Below are 17,522 nucleotides of genomic sequence, written 5' to 3' on the forward strand. Positions count from 1 at the left end.
ACTACATCATGTACACAAAACCCGTTGGTTCAATCTGCAGAAGCCATGGACTGAATCACCACTTTTATGCCGATGACTCACAACGACACTTGTCGTTTAAGCCAAAAACTATTTCCTACCAACATGAAGCCCTATCTCGAATTGAAATCTGTCTCAACGACATGCTGAAGCTCAATACTGACAAAACTGAGGTCATTTTGTTTCACACAAATCACACAAAAATACCCGGAGATATCTGCGTGAAAGTAGGACCCTCTCAGATTAAATCATCAATTTGTGTGAAGAATCTCGGTGCTAGAATGGATTCAAACATAGACATGACACAGCATGACACAGCATGTTAACTCTCTTTGTAGAGCTAGTAATGCACAACTTCGGCAAATAGGCCACATTAGGCAGTACATCACAGCTGATGCTACTAAATCTCTTGTGAACTCTCTGGTTACATCGAAAGTGGATTACTGTAACTCGCTGCTGTATGGAATCTCCAAAGACACACTGCAAAAACTTCAATGTGTACAAAACACAGCGGCCCGCATCATAACCAAGACTCCACGATACGATCACATCACGCCGGTCTTAAAGGAGTTGCATTGGCTTCCGGTTCAGCACCGAATTGAGTTCAAAATCTTGACACTTACATACAAAGCCATGCACAATGAATCTCCCAAGTACATTGTCAATATGCTGGACATGTGCAAGCCTCGTAGAGACTTAAGGTCGGCAAATGGCCCGGTGTCTTTGGTGTACTGTATTGAGAAATGAGTAACTCAATGAAACTATTCTACAAGTTTATTTACTAAGGCACTACAAGTGGTCATATTGTATGCATGTATTCAACTAACTTATAATGGTATCAGAGAGACATCCTTCTGCTAGGGAGCTAGTGGGAGGAGCTGCTATCACTTGATTGACATTGTATTTAACAACACTACAATTCCTCCCGGCCAAGATTTGAAATTAGCCAGAATAAAAGAATGTTTATACTAATCAAATTCTCCAACAGCAGTGTCATTGTTTCCAAACATTAACCGAGATTACAAGTGTTTGTCTTCACGAGTGTCTGTCCAGATAACGAGAGTTTTATTTGTAGCAATGATATGCCCCTAATTGCTTTATCATCTTATCTCAACGTTAATGTTCAATGGCTGATTTAAAGATTGGTTCCGATAGCAAGTACTGTCTACACGTGTTCATAAATTACTTTAATGTTTCTAAGATTGTGAATGAGACTGGCATTTCATTCAATTAAATAAATTATATGCCCAATGATACAAAATGAATTTGCAATGAAGGTCAGATATATTATTCTAAAACAATAATGTAAATCCAGTAACAAAACAGTGTAAGCATATGAATGGCATGTATTATTTCAATGCACCTGTTGCATGTATAATTCATGGCGAATTACATTTTATTGTTAAATCCTTTTACATCCCTTTGGATATTTTTTTCACAACGTTACATATTTAAATGGTAGATTATTGATTAGCACTTTTAAATTCCAATTTCGAATACAGCTCTGCTTTGAAGTATAGCGGATTATTATGCCGCTATTTATTACTTTGACACACATAATCTTTTAAGTAATCCGGTGTTTTTTTCTGTCTTTGTGTTCGTGGTGATACGGCATCGCCAGAGTCGTTGCCTTGGTGTGATGGGGTTTCGTGCCTGGTTTTCTTCTCGAATTGTGATGATACGGTCGTATCATGGTTGGCGTTGGTTTTCTCGTTGTTTGGCTCATTTTTCGACGTTCCGACACGTTTAAAGAATGAAGAGTTTCGAGTTATTTGTTTGTCCTCGCGTTCGGCGGTTACCATTGACCCTTTTGTCTTGATTACCTCATAGGGTAATGGATCGTATGGGGTCGAAAATTTGTTGTGTTTGTCTTGTTTTACCAACACACTGTCACCAATTTTAATTTCAGTTTTTCTCGCGTTTCTCCGTGTATCAGCATAGTCTTTCATTTTCTGCTTTGATTTTCTGTCATTTTCTCTTGCGTTTTTGTGTTTTTTCGATTTCTTTTGCCTTTGTAAGAATGGAATTTTAATGTTTATGGGTCTTCCATAAAATAGGTCAGAGGGTGTTTCGGATGTCGTTCCGTGCGGTGTCGATCTGTAATTTCTCAGAAAAGCATACATGTCTTTTTTCCAATCAGAATGATGGACATGGGAAGCTCTGATTGTTTTGCCTATTGTTTTCATGAAGCGTTCACATTCAGCATTTGCCTGCGGCCACAGCGGAGTTATTTTCTTGTGTTTGAAACCCAAATGCTTAGCAAAATCTTTGAACTGGTGTGAATTCATGGGACTTCCGTTGTCCGACTTTAACACTTCTGGAATCCCTGCTTCTGAGAAAATTTTGTCTAGCACAGGAATCACCGTGTTGCCTGTGATTGAATTAAGTACTTCAACGAACGGGAAACGTGAGTATTCATCTATTAGCACGAGTAAATACTTTCCATCTGGAAATGGTCCACAAAAGTCCAAGCTAACTACCTGAAACGCATATTTTGGCATTTCACTCATTCGCAGCGGTTCTTGAGTCTTTTTATTTGTTGCTGCTAGACACGGAATGCAACTTTTGCATTTTGCTTCTACTAATTGATCCATGCCTGGGAAATACACTTTCTCTCTTAATAATTGTTTGGTTTTAACAATTCCCTGATGACCCTCATGAGCTAATGATATCACTTTATCTTGTAATTGCCTAGGGATAACAATCCTGGACTCATGCAGCAGAATTTCACCATTTTGAAGATTTACTACCGACAGCTCGTTTTTGCAGCGTGACAGGGTATCAATTATTTTGTTTTTTCTTGGGTTATTCCAGTTTCCAGATTTGACATATTTAATGGCCATTTGGAGGTCAACGTCCTGGGATGTTGCTTGAATTATTTCATTCATGTTCATGGCTACAGGGACATCATGATATGCCAGGAAATTAACATATTCCTCTGCCACACTTGTTTGTTTGTGTTTTCCTGTGTCTGGGTGTCTGCTCAAGAAATCCGACATGTTTGAATCTCCACTTTTATGTATGACGTTAAAGTCGTATGATAATAGTCGCATTCTCCAGCGTTCAAGTCTTGCTGATCCAATTTTTGACTTTGGATTACTGTAGATATTTTCAATGAATTTCGCATCAGTGATCACAGTGAACTTATGTCCATATAAGTATGTATGCCAATGTACTACACTCCAAACTAGTGCCAAATTCTCTCTTTCTTGCTGAGAATATGAATTTCTTTCAACGTCTGTCAATGACCTGCTTGCATAGCATACAACTTTTCCTTCTTGTAGCATTATTGCGGCTACTCCAACGGGACTTGCATCTGTGATGATCTGTGTTTCCTTATTAGGATCAAAGTAGGTCATGACAGTATCACTGCTGAGAATCGATTTCAGCTTAAGGAATGCTTCTTCTTGTTCATTTTGCCATGTCCATTTTGCGTTTTTCTTTATCAGGCGTCTTAGAGGCTCTGCAATTGTGCTGTAATTTTGAATGAAGCGCGACACATAATTTGTCATAGCTAAATAGCTTCTCACCTCTGGCACATTCTTGGGTGGTGGTGTATTCTTGATGGTTTCGACCTTCTTTGGGTCTGCCGACATGCCGTCTTCACCAAATACATATCCAAAGAACTCTAATTTGTTCTGGTTGAATTCACATTTCTTTTTATTTAGCGTAATGTTCATTTGTTGTAGTCGCTTTAAGACTGCTTCAAGCCTTCTGTCATGCTCTGTTTGGTTTCTAGCATATACGATTATGTCATCCGAAATATTTTTCACACCATCTAATCCCTCTAGAGTTGTACTTAAAGCGTTTTGAAAAATTTCCGCAGCGCTATTTATTCCAAAGCTTAGGCGTTTGTATCTTCTCAGTCCAATATGTGTGGTGAATGTCGTAATGTTTCGTGATTGTTCTGATAGTTCCAGCTGGTGATATCCCTGATTCAAGTCTAATTTAGAGAACACTTTAGCACCGCTTAAGTCCACGATCATATCATCAATAGTAGGAATTATATGTCTTGTGCGTTTTATTGCTTGATTAGGCAATCTCATGTCAACACAAATCCTTATTTGGTTTGTTTTGCTTTTGGGCTTCGGAGCCACCACTATCGGTGATACCCAATCTGTCGGACCATCTACTTTCTCAATGATGTCTAACTTTTCAAGCCTTTGGAGCTCATCTTCAACTTGTTTTCTCAGGTGAAAAGGTATGCGTCTGTGCGGCTGGGTGACAGGTTGAACATTTTTGTCAACATACAACTTTACTTCAGTGTCTTTCATTTTTCCAATACCCTTGAAGACAGATCCATATTTATCGCAAAGTTCATCGACCTTATTCTGTGTTATGACACTTATTTCAGGAATAACCTGGAGATCAACAGATGTCAAATAAGATAACAAGTTGCCACTTTTACCTTTTGCCACATATACTGGAGCTGTTGTGATCTTGTGTTTGGTTTCAATTGTCGCCTGGAACTTTCCTAATAAGTCCACTTTATTAGCACCATAAGCATATACTTTCGTGTCTACCTTACTGAGAGTCACTTTGTTTTTTAGCTTGCTGTATGTCCTTTCATCAATTACATTTATAGACGACCCTGTGTCTATCAATGCCTTGACAGACTGACCGTTTATTTGGATCGCCAAATTAGGGCTTGATGACTGCAACGAATTCACTGATAATCCAAATATGCTATTTTCATTTTCACTTTCGCTTCTAGTTTCACTTTCAGTTTCGCTTTGAGAGCTTTCATCATCCATTCTGTTTACGTTTTTCCTACGATTTCTCAGCTTGGACCTGCACACTTTTTCAAAATGACCTTTCTTTTTGCAGTATGTGCACGTCTTTCCGTCCGCCGGACATTTTCCTGATTGATGTGGGTATTCGTATCCACAATATTTGCATGTTGCCTTCTTTCTGGTCGGATAAGAGTTGTGTTTTGTTGATGCTGACTTGTGTTTCGATTTCATGACATTCACTGCATCTTTCTTTGAATTGTTCTCAATTTCGGACGCTTGTAGATCCGATAGTTCCAGGGCACGTGCTTCCTTTATCAAATTGTCCAACGTCAGATCATCTCGTAAAGCCTTTCTACGTAACCGTGTGGAGGTACAACCTTGAATGATTTGTGATTTGATTTCTTTGTTCGTGTTAGGAAATTCGCAATTTCTGCTTAATGCCCTCAATCGCGTGTGAAAACTGTCTATGTTTTCGCTCGAGTCCTGCTTTGCCTGTCGAAATTTGAAGATTTCATACTCCGTGCACTTTTTTGGTGCGAAATATTCAGTCAGTTTTGTTTTTGCGGTTTCATAATCGTCCCCGGTGTCTTGCAATGTATCAAATATGTCGTTGACGTCTTCCCCTGCATAGTGAAGAAATAATGCACGTTGTCGCGTTTTGTCTTTGATATTCATTCCAATCATAAGATTTTCAAAACGGTTTGTCCATTTTTTCCACCTTGTGTCTATGCCAGGCTCGTTAACAGTAAATGCGGGAAAAACTGGTAATCCTTGTGCCATATTTATTGTCTAAATATCAGTGTTATTGATAAATGACAGTTATTGTAACAAAGATGTCCAAAAAAGTGTTCTAAACTCTTACGTTCCTTCTTATATGTGTAAACATAAATTCCAGCGTTTTGAAAGTACACATTTTATTGCAATTTATTGTAAGTCAACTTTTTTATCCTCGTCGCCATTGTACTGTATTGAGAAATGAGTAACTCAATGAAACTATTCTACAAGTTTATTTACTAAGGCACTACAAGTGGTCATATTGCATGCATGTATTCAACTAACTTATAATGGTATCAGAGAGACATCCTTCTGCTAGGGAGCTAGTGGGAGGAGCTGCTATCACTTGATTGACATTGTATTTAACAACACTACATTTGGTTGTACCGGGAAGTCAAACAGTAAAGTATTGTGACAGAAGTGTAATGTTTTTGTATTATTTTCATTCCGGGATTTCACTAACGTGAGGTAATAAACAAGAAAGACACAGTTGTGAGCTATTCAAGTTTTATCTAAGAACTGCCTTTATGGCGGGAATTATATGTATATATTGCAGAGCTGGTCAGTGATGCATTCATGGAAATATTCTGATAACTTAAGGTCAAGGTTCACAGGTTAAATCTAGAAATAGAAATTTACCAGTTGTTACATTTCCTTCTTTTTGAAATTAAAGACAATTAATCAAATTTTATATTTTAGTTTAGACCAGCATCTGAATATAGCATAGATATAAAATAATATTAGAAGTATACAAATAAAACACTATTTAACAGTTCCTGATAGATCGATGTACTGATAATCAATGAATTAACTGTGTAACTAAACTGTTTATGTATCTTCATACTTTAAATTGTTCTTATGCACATTCCATCTATTTGCTATCAGTAATCCAATTCTCGTTAGCATACTGTCTGTTCGATTTTATCTCTCTACCTGATCGTGTTACATAAGGGGTCTGGGAATGTAGCCTAGGTAGGCTGGGAACATTTGAATGGTCAGCATTTTCTGTGGAGGTTCCACAAGGGTTATTTATCTCAGTGGAAAATTTTGAAGTTCAAGCTAAAATATTTGGCGCGAATTCTGTAATATCTGGAAATCTTTCCTTGGTCTTATTCAATACTCGCCTATTACGGCGGTAAATAGCTCCATCTTGAGTTTGTACTGAGTAAGAGTGGTCATCGTGCTTCTCAATAACCTTGGCGGGTTTCCAGATTTTTCCCATTTGAATTCATACATACTCATTTATTAGAAGTGGGGCTAAGGGCTTTTTTTGGCTGTCATAATAACCTTTTTGCTTCTTTTTGGCCTTTTGTATTTTATTACGAACTTCTTCTGGGTTGATTGTTTTCGGTTCAAGTTGTTTATTTGTTATAGGTAGGATAGATCTTGTTCTCCTTCCCATCAACAACTGACAAGGGGAATACCCACAATCTAATGGAGTATTTCTATATTCTAGTATAGCTATGTAAGGGTCTTTCTTACTTTCCTTAGCTTTTTGGAATAAACGCTTGACAATGGACACAGTTTTTTCTGCTAATCCATTACTAGCAGGATGAAGAGGGCTTGATGTCTGGTGCGAAAATCCCCACTCATTTGCAAAATCGGCAAATAGTGCTGATGACAGCTGCGGACCATTATCACTTACCAATTTTTCGCAAATTCCGTAACGAGCAAAATGGACTTTTAACTTCCTAATGATGGTGATACTTTGGGTATTTGGAAGGGTATCAACTTCAAAGAATTTGCTGTAATAATCTGTTGTAACCATGTAGTCATTTCCATCAAAAGAAAATAGGTCAACAGCAATGTTTTGCCATGGCCTTTGTGGTATTTCATGGGGCGTTAATGGTTCTTTTGTATTAGAACGTCTATATTTGTTACATATTGGGCATGCTAACACAAAGTTAGTAATTTGCTGGGTCATTCCGGGCCAAAACATGACATCTCTTGCTCTTGATATACATTTCTGTGTACCAATGTGACCTTGGTGAACTGATTCAATCATTTCTTGTCTAACTGGCTTTGGGATAATTAAGGTTTGCCCTCTAAAGACAAGATCATCTGCAACTGAGAGTTCATCCCTGTGATTCCAAAATTCTATAACACTCTCGGGACACTCAGCGCGGGAAACCGGCCAACCTTGAAGAATAACCTGTTTCAACATTTGCATCTGGGGATCTTGGTCAGTGGAAATTTTCAATGACTCAACTCTTCGGTCAGTGATAAACAGACTTTGCAAAACTGTGTGTATATGCAAATCAAGGCCATCTATTTCTGATGTTTCAGATAAGGGCTGCCTTGAAAGCAAATCACTAATCGGAATATCTTTTCCGCTTATGTGGCGAATTTCAATGTCGTACTTTGACAATTGCAACATCATTCGTTGCAAACGGGGTGGGGCTGCAGCCAATGGTTTTTTCATGATTGATGCTAAGGGCTTGCAGTCTGAATGACAAATCACGTGTCTACCATAAACATACTGGTGGAATCGCTTGCACCCAAATAGAATGGCTAACATTTCTTTTTCGATTTGGGCATAACCAGTCTCAGTTTGGGTCATAGTTTTACATGCAAATGCCAATGGGCGGCCATCTTGCATAATGGCTGCAGCAATACCATATTTGGAAGCGTCGCATTCAAGGGTAACCTGTTTCTTATGGTCAAAATAAGCTAGAACTGGGCTTTCGGTAATTACTTGCTTCATGCGCTCAAACGCCTCCGTTTGGGCTTGATCCCATATAAATTCGACATCTTTTTTAAGCAAGACGCGCATCGGGCTTGTAACCTCTGCTAAATTTGGGGCAAATTTCTGAAGATAATTGACCATACCGAGCACATTTTCAAGTTCTGCTCGATTCTTTGGGATACCTAATTTGGTGACAGCCTCAATTTTTTCGGATCTGCTTTCAAGCCGGAAGATGTAATGAGGTGGCCAAAAAATGGCACCTGAGTGACACCAATTACACATTTTTCGGGGTTAAACCTAATACCGCTCACACGCGCACGTTCGAGTACGCGACGTAGGTTTTCGTCATGCTCTTGTCTTGAGCGCCCACTTATCAGCAAATCATCAACAATTGTTGTGATGCCTGATAGTCCTTCAAAGATTTCATGAATCTTGCGTTGGAAAATATCCTGGGAACTTTTTATGCCAAAGGGAGTCTTAAGAATCTATAACGACCAAATATAGAAGAGAAACATGTAAGGTACGAAGATTCGGCCTCAAGTTTTACACTCCAATATGCATGGGTTATGTCAAGTATACTAAAATACTCAGAACCGGCAAGACGCGTAGTAACATCTTCGAGTGTTGGCATAGGGTAATGTGGTCTCATTATTGCCTCATTTAGGGCATTTGGGTCAAGACAAATCCTAAGTTTTCCAGTTTTAGGTTTCTCAACAACGACAAGAGAATTGACAAAATCTGTAGGCTCAGTAACGTTTTAATTCTGCTTTAAGTCGTGTCCTTAAAGCCTCAGGGACGCGTCTCGGGGGATTAACAACGGGTACAGCATCATGTTTCAAGTGTAATTTGCATGTTCCAGGGAGTAGTCCTACACCCTGGAATAAATCCTTAAATTCCGTTTTAACCTGCTCTGTGATCATTGCATTGCCTGTATTTACCACGGAATATGTTAACTGTACGAGTTTAAGGTCAAGTGAGGTCTGTAGTATAATTAGTGGGGGTGCACTACAATCTACAACATAGAACAGTGATTGTGTAGTGATACCGTTGTAAGAGCATTGCATTCTTATCTTACCTACTACAGGTAACTCATTCCCAGTGTAAGATGATAGTTTGCTGTCTGGGGGTAACAACGGGGCACTATAATCAAGGCTTTGTAATTTATCCAAGGGAATGATATTTACTTGAGAACCTGTGTCAAGTTTGAATTTTATAGGGGAACAGGAGGGGCCAACATGTAGGGTGACAAATGCACGATCAGGATGAGAAGAATTGTTTACCGTGTCAACGTAAAACTCCTGGGTGTCTTCATCATTGTAATCCAAGCTATCACATCCGTTAGCACTGTCATATTGAATGTCGTAAACTTTCTTTGATCTACACACAGATGAAAAGTGATTCAATTTTCCACACGCGTAACATTCTGCTCCCTGAGCTGGGCACACATTTCCAGTTTTATGCTGTGTATGTCCACATTTGCCACATTTACTCGTGTCCTGGCGATTGTTCGAACCTCTTGCGGGTTTTTGCTGGTAATACTGCGGATGTCTTTGTCGCTGGATTTCAGGCCTTCTCTGACTTCGATTAACGTGATGTATATCTTGGTCTCTTGACATGGTTTGTAATTGTTGTACTGAGTATTCGTGATTTTGCGCTATTTGAATGGCTTTTGATAGCGAAAGGTCAGCACCCACGTTAATTAATTTTCTCTTATCTTCGATGAACTTGTCCCGAAAACGATTCGGTCTCTGATCATCTCGTCACTGTTTGTAAAGTTACAGTCTCTTGCGTTCAATCTTAGTTTTGTAACGTAAGCGTCAATAGTGTCATTTCCTTGAATGAGGTTGTTGAATTTGTATCTCGCAAATATGGGGTTTAAAGCAGGCTGAACGTGTGCCTTAAACCTCTCGTAAAGGAAGTCCAACTTTTTTCTGTTCTCTGCTGATATGTCTGTCCAGGTAGCATAGATGTCTCTTCCTTTATCACCAATCCATATAAGCAAATACGACACTTTCTCTTGTTCCGATTTTTCCTTCAACGGACCAGAAAACATTAACTCCACATGTCTTTGAAATTTTTCCCATTGTTCTGGGAGATTACTGGAATCCCAGTTAATTACAGGTGAACTTAATCCTGTTAATTCCATCGTTTAAGTTTCCAAATTTTCTGACACCATGTAATGTTTTTGTATTATTTTCATTCCGGGATTTCACTAACGTGAGGTAATAAACAAGAAAGACACAGTTGTGAGCTATTCAAGTTTTATCTAAGAACTGCCTTTATGGCGGGAATTATATGTATATATTGCAGAGCTGGTCAGTGATGCATTCATGGAAATATTCTGATAACTTAAGGTCAAGGTTCACAGCCCTATAAACATGAAGTCATTGGGCCAACAACGGAAAACCGTCAAAGGATAATCGTTGTTGGGCCAATGTTGGCCCAACAATGATTAATAAGTATTGTAAATACAGCCGTTGGGCCAACGTTGAACCAACTTTGAATTTCAGTCACAGATATCTCTGCATTGGCCCAATATTGATTTTCAGACAAAGACTTATACAGAGAAAACATCGTTGGCCCAACGTTGGCCCAACGTTGACCTATTAGAAGTCCATGTTATGATATAATGATTATATATTTTACAGGTGACTGTTTTATCATAAGCCCCTACAGGTATACACGCTGTGTATGTGTAACATGCAATATTTGTTTAATAATTAAATACTTTTCTGCACCAATTCATAATCAGTTAAATTTGGGCTTATTAAACTTAACTGCAGCCATAATGACATTTTCAAATCTACTACCTTGAAAAAAAATGTGAAAAAAAAAATGAAAAAGAACCCACTACTAACTCTATAACAAATATCTAATTTTCTACAGTCATAAAATGTTTACAATAAATCTGTTGAGTATTCCAGAACATGAACTCTCGTTAACCCGGGTTATGCAAGAAATCCCAGAAAATGTGGTTAATTTTACTCTCTAGGCCAGATTTCTAGCTGCATATATGTGAAGTAAAGGAAACTATTATACATGTGATAGATCTAAAGTTAACAAAAACCCGGTCTACCAGCTATACACTGTAAGTAGAAGTTTTTGAATATTTTTTGATAAAGTTGCGGAATCTTACAGAGAATTTTTTAATTTTATCCTGTATGCAAGTAATATCCATGTGACTTGAACATATGTTAAATACTTTTATCTAAAGCTGGCGGATGGCACTTGTGTTGAGTATTAAATTCTTTAAATAAAATAACTCATATTCTCGTTAATTCTGACATATTTTTCTCGGTTAAATACAGACAAAAACAAATTTCATACATTTCACGCAAGTTCATGTACAGAGGTTTATGTGCATTTCTTTAGTTATTTTTATCAATTTTTGTTTTTTACAGGTTGCTGTTCAAGAGAGTAATAATGGAGTGCATAGCACTGTGGTGCACAAGAAAAAACAAGAAGAAAAAAGAAAGCAGCAACTTCAGTGAGAAAAAGAAAACAATCAAACAAAACTTGGATATATAATGAGTTAATATACAGACAGTAATTCACTTTAGTAGGATTTAATCAGTGACTAAAAAAAGAAAAATATTTAGATTTGTAAAAGGCTGGAATCAATATTTGATATGTTGTAGTGATGAAATTTTCTGTTATAATTCTTCAGTGAAATTGCAAACAAATTTTAACAAAATCTCAACTATAAAATAAAATATGTTCCAAATAATGCTAGTTTTAGTCCTTTTTTTAGTTTCGTAATCGTTGGGATAGCGTTGGCCCAACGCTGAACCAACCATCATAGTCGAAAAAATGCTGTTGGCCCAATGGAGGGCCAACGATAAGTGCAGAATACCAGTTGTTGGCCCAATGGAGGGCCAACGATAAGTGTAGGATTCAAGTCGTTGGGCCAACGGTGTACCAACCGTTGGGCCAACGTTGCGCCAATTAGCAAAATGGCGTTGGGCCAACGTTAGAAATCTCCGTTGGCCCAACGAAGAGTCTGCCGTTGGCCCAACGTTGGGCCAACGCATGTCTGCTATCTGGGAGGTTAAATCTAGAAATAGAAATTTACCAATTGTTACAAGAAGTTTCAAGCATGCAGCTCCAAAGTTTTGGAATGCCCTTCCAGCAAGCATCAGAGATTCAAGCTCACTGTCCATATTTAAAAAATCTTTGAAAAGGCATCTCTTTCACACATGTTATATAAAATAACAAAATCTGAAATACTGTTGAAACTGGCGTTAAACCCAAAACAAACAAACCATGACAGGTTTGTTTCGTGTTGAGAAAGGGATTGCTCGCGTAATGTAATTTAACGTTGAACATGATTTATGGATGATCTTGTTTTAATTACTATTCCTTTTAATCTTTTACCAATATAATTACATGTATGTATATGTATGTATGTGTTCTTTATGTTTTTGTAAAGCACTTTTGAACGCACATATTTTGTATGAAAAGAGTGCTATATAAGTGTGGTATAATAACAATAATAAATCTTAAATGATAATACGGAGGTCAAGACCCCATTCATTGCCTATGAGATGCCGTCATCTGGCGAAAAATGTCGCTCGCAGCCAGATCTAGCTACACTCGCACCTGTTCCAGTGTACACCAATTGCAATGGGCAAATACAGTTAGCTGCATGTACCGCAGACTCAGAGCAAATATCGTTTCTACAACCTAGCTACGAAAACATTAGGTGCAGCATCAGCTTACTATTTAACCTTAAATCACGACGAATCCATTACAGCTCAAGACGAACATAACATATTGATTGAAAATAGTCAGCTTATATCTAACCAACAATTCTTCATACAACTTGACAATTCCCTATATAATCTTCCAAAAGATCTGTACGTTGAAAAACTTATGCAACTGACTAAAGCAGACGATGGCAATATTTCAATGTATCGGAATATATTGTTGCACAGAGCGAGGCAATATGATTCATGCCCCCCTGGGTGTTCTTGTGACCTGTCGCACTATGAAACTTGAAAATTGCGCCAAGAGAAACGCTAGTGACTGTTTGCTTTGCAGGAATATCTTAATAATGGCGATCCTAAAGTAATAAGTGCTCTTTTTACAAAAAAGCCGAGGAGCATTAAATCAGAACCATGTGAAGATATTCCCACAGAATGCTTGCCAAAATCTGTCATGGTGGTAATAGCACAAATGAAAGCACAAATATGAGAACTTATTGTTGACATTAGAGATCTTAAAAAACGCAGAGCACAAGACACGGAACGTGTTTCCATCCTTGAAACAACGAATCGCAACAATGAAATTAAGATAAATAGCACGGAGAAAGAAATATCCCACTTAAAAGGAAATTATCAGAGAAACATCGAATTCCGATAATAAAGATGTCGAAAACCCGCTTGATATGGATATTCAAATTGTAGCCAGCTCTAACATCGAAAATACAACGTCATCGTTCTTAAAAAATAGAGATCGCCCGACCTCGGAAAAAAAGAAATCGGGGTATTAAACTGAGGCCCCTGTTCAAAATGAAAAAAATACTGAAGTAAGTTTCAAACCTAACAAAACACAAAAACAAAATAAAATTCAAGACAGATTACATACGAAAAATAACACAAGTAATGACATTTGTGCTCTGTTGAACGAAAATGTACTTGATGAAACCTTGAAAGCCAGCAAAACCGATGGAATCAAAAATATTGAAATGGTAATAACTGACAGACACAGCAACCCCTCAACAGATTTTAGCAAAAATAAAAAACACCAAGGATCAAATAATACCAACCAATGGGATTTCTCACCAAAGGAATGGTGATTGGATAGTAAAAATGACACTAGTGCTGATGATAAGACAATAAACCCCGGCTATCAAAATCAGACTGATACTGAAGCTGTCTTTGAACGTATTGGTACCAGAAGGCAGACCGACAACCGTCGTGCAGAGCAATCGAATTATAATGATTGTGCAGAAGAACCTGTCTTCGAAAGCGTTAAAACATGGCGCACACAGCGGTATTATGTAGGTGGTATAGACAGACGTTCCAATAGTGCAGGTTTGGCAGATTTTCTTGCCTATTATAATATAAAACCTGCTGCGTGAAAACTCATCATTACCAAAAATGGCGCTTTAGCAGCTAAAATAACTGTGTATAAAACCAGTGTTATATGATGGAAGGCAAATCAATTTGGCCAGGAAAGTTGTACTGCAGGAAATGGGTAGCTGAAAACAGATGGAGAGAAAACAAAAATGGTCGATCTAGCACAGAAAAATTTTATGATGACTAAAGCACCCATTTTATAGTGTTTCTTTTGATATTAGTGGACAAAATGAGTGATTTAAGTGAAAACAAATGTAACATTTTAACTTGGAATGTGAGAGGAATTATGTCCTTATGTAGTTACAGAGTATAAATTAAAACTGCGTCACAAAGTCTTTATGAATACATTGCATTCAGACTATCTCTCCTATATAACATGTACTGACAATGATAACGAAGTGTATTGCTGTGGTAAAGGGGGTGCTGCTATCCTTTACAGGAAAGCGTTAACATTTACAATTAAGCATATTGATGGCATCAATCACGATCGTATTACAGGTATTGAAATATTAAGGAAAAATGCTCTATCGATATTTCTTTTTGCTGTGTATATGCCCCCAGCAAACTACGATTTTGAAGAATTTACAGATTGCATTGATGTCTTACAAAGCTTGTAATTTCGGTATAACGAGGCAGGTCTAGTGATTCTGTCTGGCGATTTCAACATTGACCTGAAACCCGAGTACTTAAATAACCGACAAATAGCTTTTACACAGTTTTTAGCAGAAAACGAAGTAACTCCTGCAGTCACATCGGGTTGCACATATACTTTTAGACCTTGCAAAAAAAATACTAGACTACGTTATCGTAAGTAATCATCAGCAAGACATTTTGCACTCAAACATCATTTTTGATGATGAATTATGTCTTGTCTCTGACCATCTCCCACTTTTGTCTGTTTTTGCATTCCCTGTAGATGCGTATCCCTCTGTTACGAGCTCTAGTATACAATGGAAAAATGTACATCGGATCAAATCTCCGCGTACCAGCATAAAATGTCTATGCTGTTAAGAAATTTTGATACCAATGCATTAGACAAAATTACCTCCCTGTAACCGTATTATGCTACTTGAATGAACTCTAGTAAAATTCCACTACATCACGCTCTGCTGCACTGGTGAGCATTTTCTAGATATTGTTGATTTCCCGCCTATATGCTTCAGTCCATCTATTAAAGTTGCAGTGAAGCTTCTTTATCCCCACATTTGTGGTACACGGATCCTACAGAACTGTATTATTATTATAATACCAACAACACTAAAATATTACATGGTGTCAGAACAAAAACGGATTATTTATCAAAGCTATTGGATTAAATGTTCTTATCACATTTGTGAAAATGGAAGGCATACCGTCTCCACAGATTAACCGGAACAGTTCAAACTTGCCAGATGAATGGCAGAAATTTGAAACTCATGCTAAGCTTATCTTCAACGATACACTCAGTGAAAAAACGAAGGAACAAAAAGTAAACTACTTACTTATATGGGTAGGGGACAGAGGAAGACAAGTGCGCCAAACATGGAAGGACATTAGCGCCGATGATGAGAAGAAACTAGACACATATTATACGCGTTTCAGGAATTATGTGCAGCCGAAGTTGAATCAAATTTTCGCGCGCTATATACGTTTTACAATGAGTCCCAGGGCTCAGACAACTTTGACACATTCCTAACTAGATTGAGGATTAGAGTAAGGGACTGTCAATTTGACAGACCAGAAGAAATGATACGTGACAGAATTGTGTTCGGTACAAATGAGAAATGAATGCAATAGTATTTGCATGTACCCGGTTTCATCAATATGTGTATGGCAGAACTGTAACTGTATACATTTACAATAAGCCCATAAGTGCAATCATGCAAAAAAATCTGTGTGCATGTCCTCCTAGATTACAAAGGATGCGACTGACACTGAGCAAGTATGACCTAGACCTCAAATTTATACCAGGTAAAGAAATACCTGTAAGTGACCTGCTTTCAAGACAGCCTTTCAAAGAGAAATTTGAGAATGAAGGTTTTGACCTACATATACACACTGTACTCAAAGGTTTACACATTACTGACCGCAGACTTGAGACATCGAAACATGACACAAAGAATGATGTAAACATGAACCTACTGTTCAAGCAGACGATTACTGACGGATGGCCAATCTCCCGCGCAGAATGTAATCCTGCAATTGTGGATTTTTTTTAACGACCTGATATTTAGAGGTCAAACAATAGTAATTCCCGCCCCTTTCAAGACAGCAGCTGATAGAATCAGGAGCCGTTGATGTCACATGACATACCAGACAGACCGTGGCAAAATATTGCCGCTGACCTATTCTCCTTTGACAACAAAGACTACCTTGTTACTGTAGACTATTATAGTCGATACTTTGAAGTAGACGCTCTCCCAAATACCCAGTGTGTCACTGTAATAAGAAAACTGAAAGTTCATATGGCCCGGCATTTGCGACAAACTTGTGACTGACAATGGACCACAATTCTCTGCAGAAGTCTTCTCTGACTTTGCCAAAGAATGGAGGTTTTCACATGTCACATCAAGCCCCATGCATCCTATAAGTAACGGTCTTGCTGAGAAAACAGTATCCATTGTTAAAATAATATTTAACAAGAGCTGTCCGTAAGACAGCCAAGCTCGACTATTCGAAATATTGTCCCAGAAGCAGGAAAATATTACCCAAAAAGATTAAATATTAAAAGAGTTTTAAGTTCAAAAGGGGGCATAATTTGACCAAAATGCATATCAGTTATGGGACTTAATGCTATCAACTAGTTTTATAACCCCGAAGGCACATGTGAAGTTTTAATTCAATATCTGCATTAGTTTTGGAGATAGAAACTCGCATGTAAAACTTTAACCAGAATTTTCAAATCCAAAAGGGGGCATAATTTGCCCAAAATACATGCCAGAGTTATGGGACTTGACCCAGTGAGGTTGGTAATTGATCTAGAAAAAGAAAAAAAAGTTTCAAATCTATATGCCTTTTAGTAATTGCTATATGTACTTGCACGCAAAACTTTAACCAGGATTTTCTAAGTCCAAAAAGGGGAATAATTTGCTCAAAATACATGTAAGAGTTATGGGACTTGATCCAGTGAGGTTAGTAATAGATCTAGAAAAAGAAAAAAATAAGTTTCAAATCTATATGCCTTTTAGTAATAGCTGAATCAGAAGTCCAAAAGGGGGCATAATTTGGCCAAAATGAAGGTCAGAGTTATGA

At 37.8% G+C, this 17,522-nt stretch overlaps 1 protein-coding gene and 1 long non-coding RNA gene across 2 annotated transcripts; one reads left to right on the plus strand and one right to left on the minus strand.

Annotated features, from left to right (window-relative positions):
* Positions 1-835: 835 nt before the first annotated feature.
* On the minus strand, positions 836-5,531 carry LOC123562124 (uncharacterized protein K02A2.6-like). Its single transcript, XM_045354772.2, has one exon. It carries the CDS (start codon positions 5,529-5,531, stop codon positions 1,554-1,556), a length of 3,978 nt encoding a protein of 1,325 aa, XP_045210707.2. The 3' UTR covers positions 836-1,553.
* Positions 5,532-10,026: 4,495 nt separating this feature from the next.
* On the plus strand, positions 10,027-11,938 carry LOC128555232 (uncharacterized). The gene is made up of 2 exons (XR_008369903.1): positions 10,027-11,299; positions 11,613-11,938. It is a non-coding gene; the product is annotated as an uncharacterized LOC128555232 (long non-coding RNA).
* Positions 11,939-17,522: the final 5,584 nt, after the last annotated feature.

The sequence above is a fragment of the Mercenaria mercenaria genome, chromosome 1 (assembly GCF_021730395.1).
Source record: "Mercenaria mercenaria strain notata chromosome 1, MADL_Memer_1, whole genome shotgun sequence".
NCBI classification, from domain to species: Eukaryota; Metazoa; Mollusca; class Bivalvia; order Venerida; family Veneridae; genus Mercenaria; species Mercenaria mercenaria.

Coding starts and splice junctions, on each gene's coding strand:
- LOC123562124 (XM_045354772.2), bottom strand. CDS start 5,531: ATGGCACAAGGATTACCAGTTTTTCCCGCATTTACTGTTAACGAGCCT.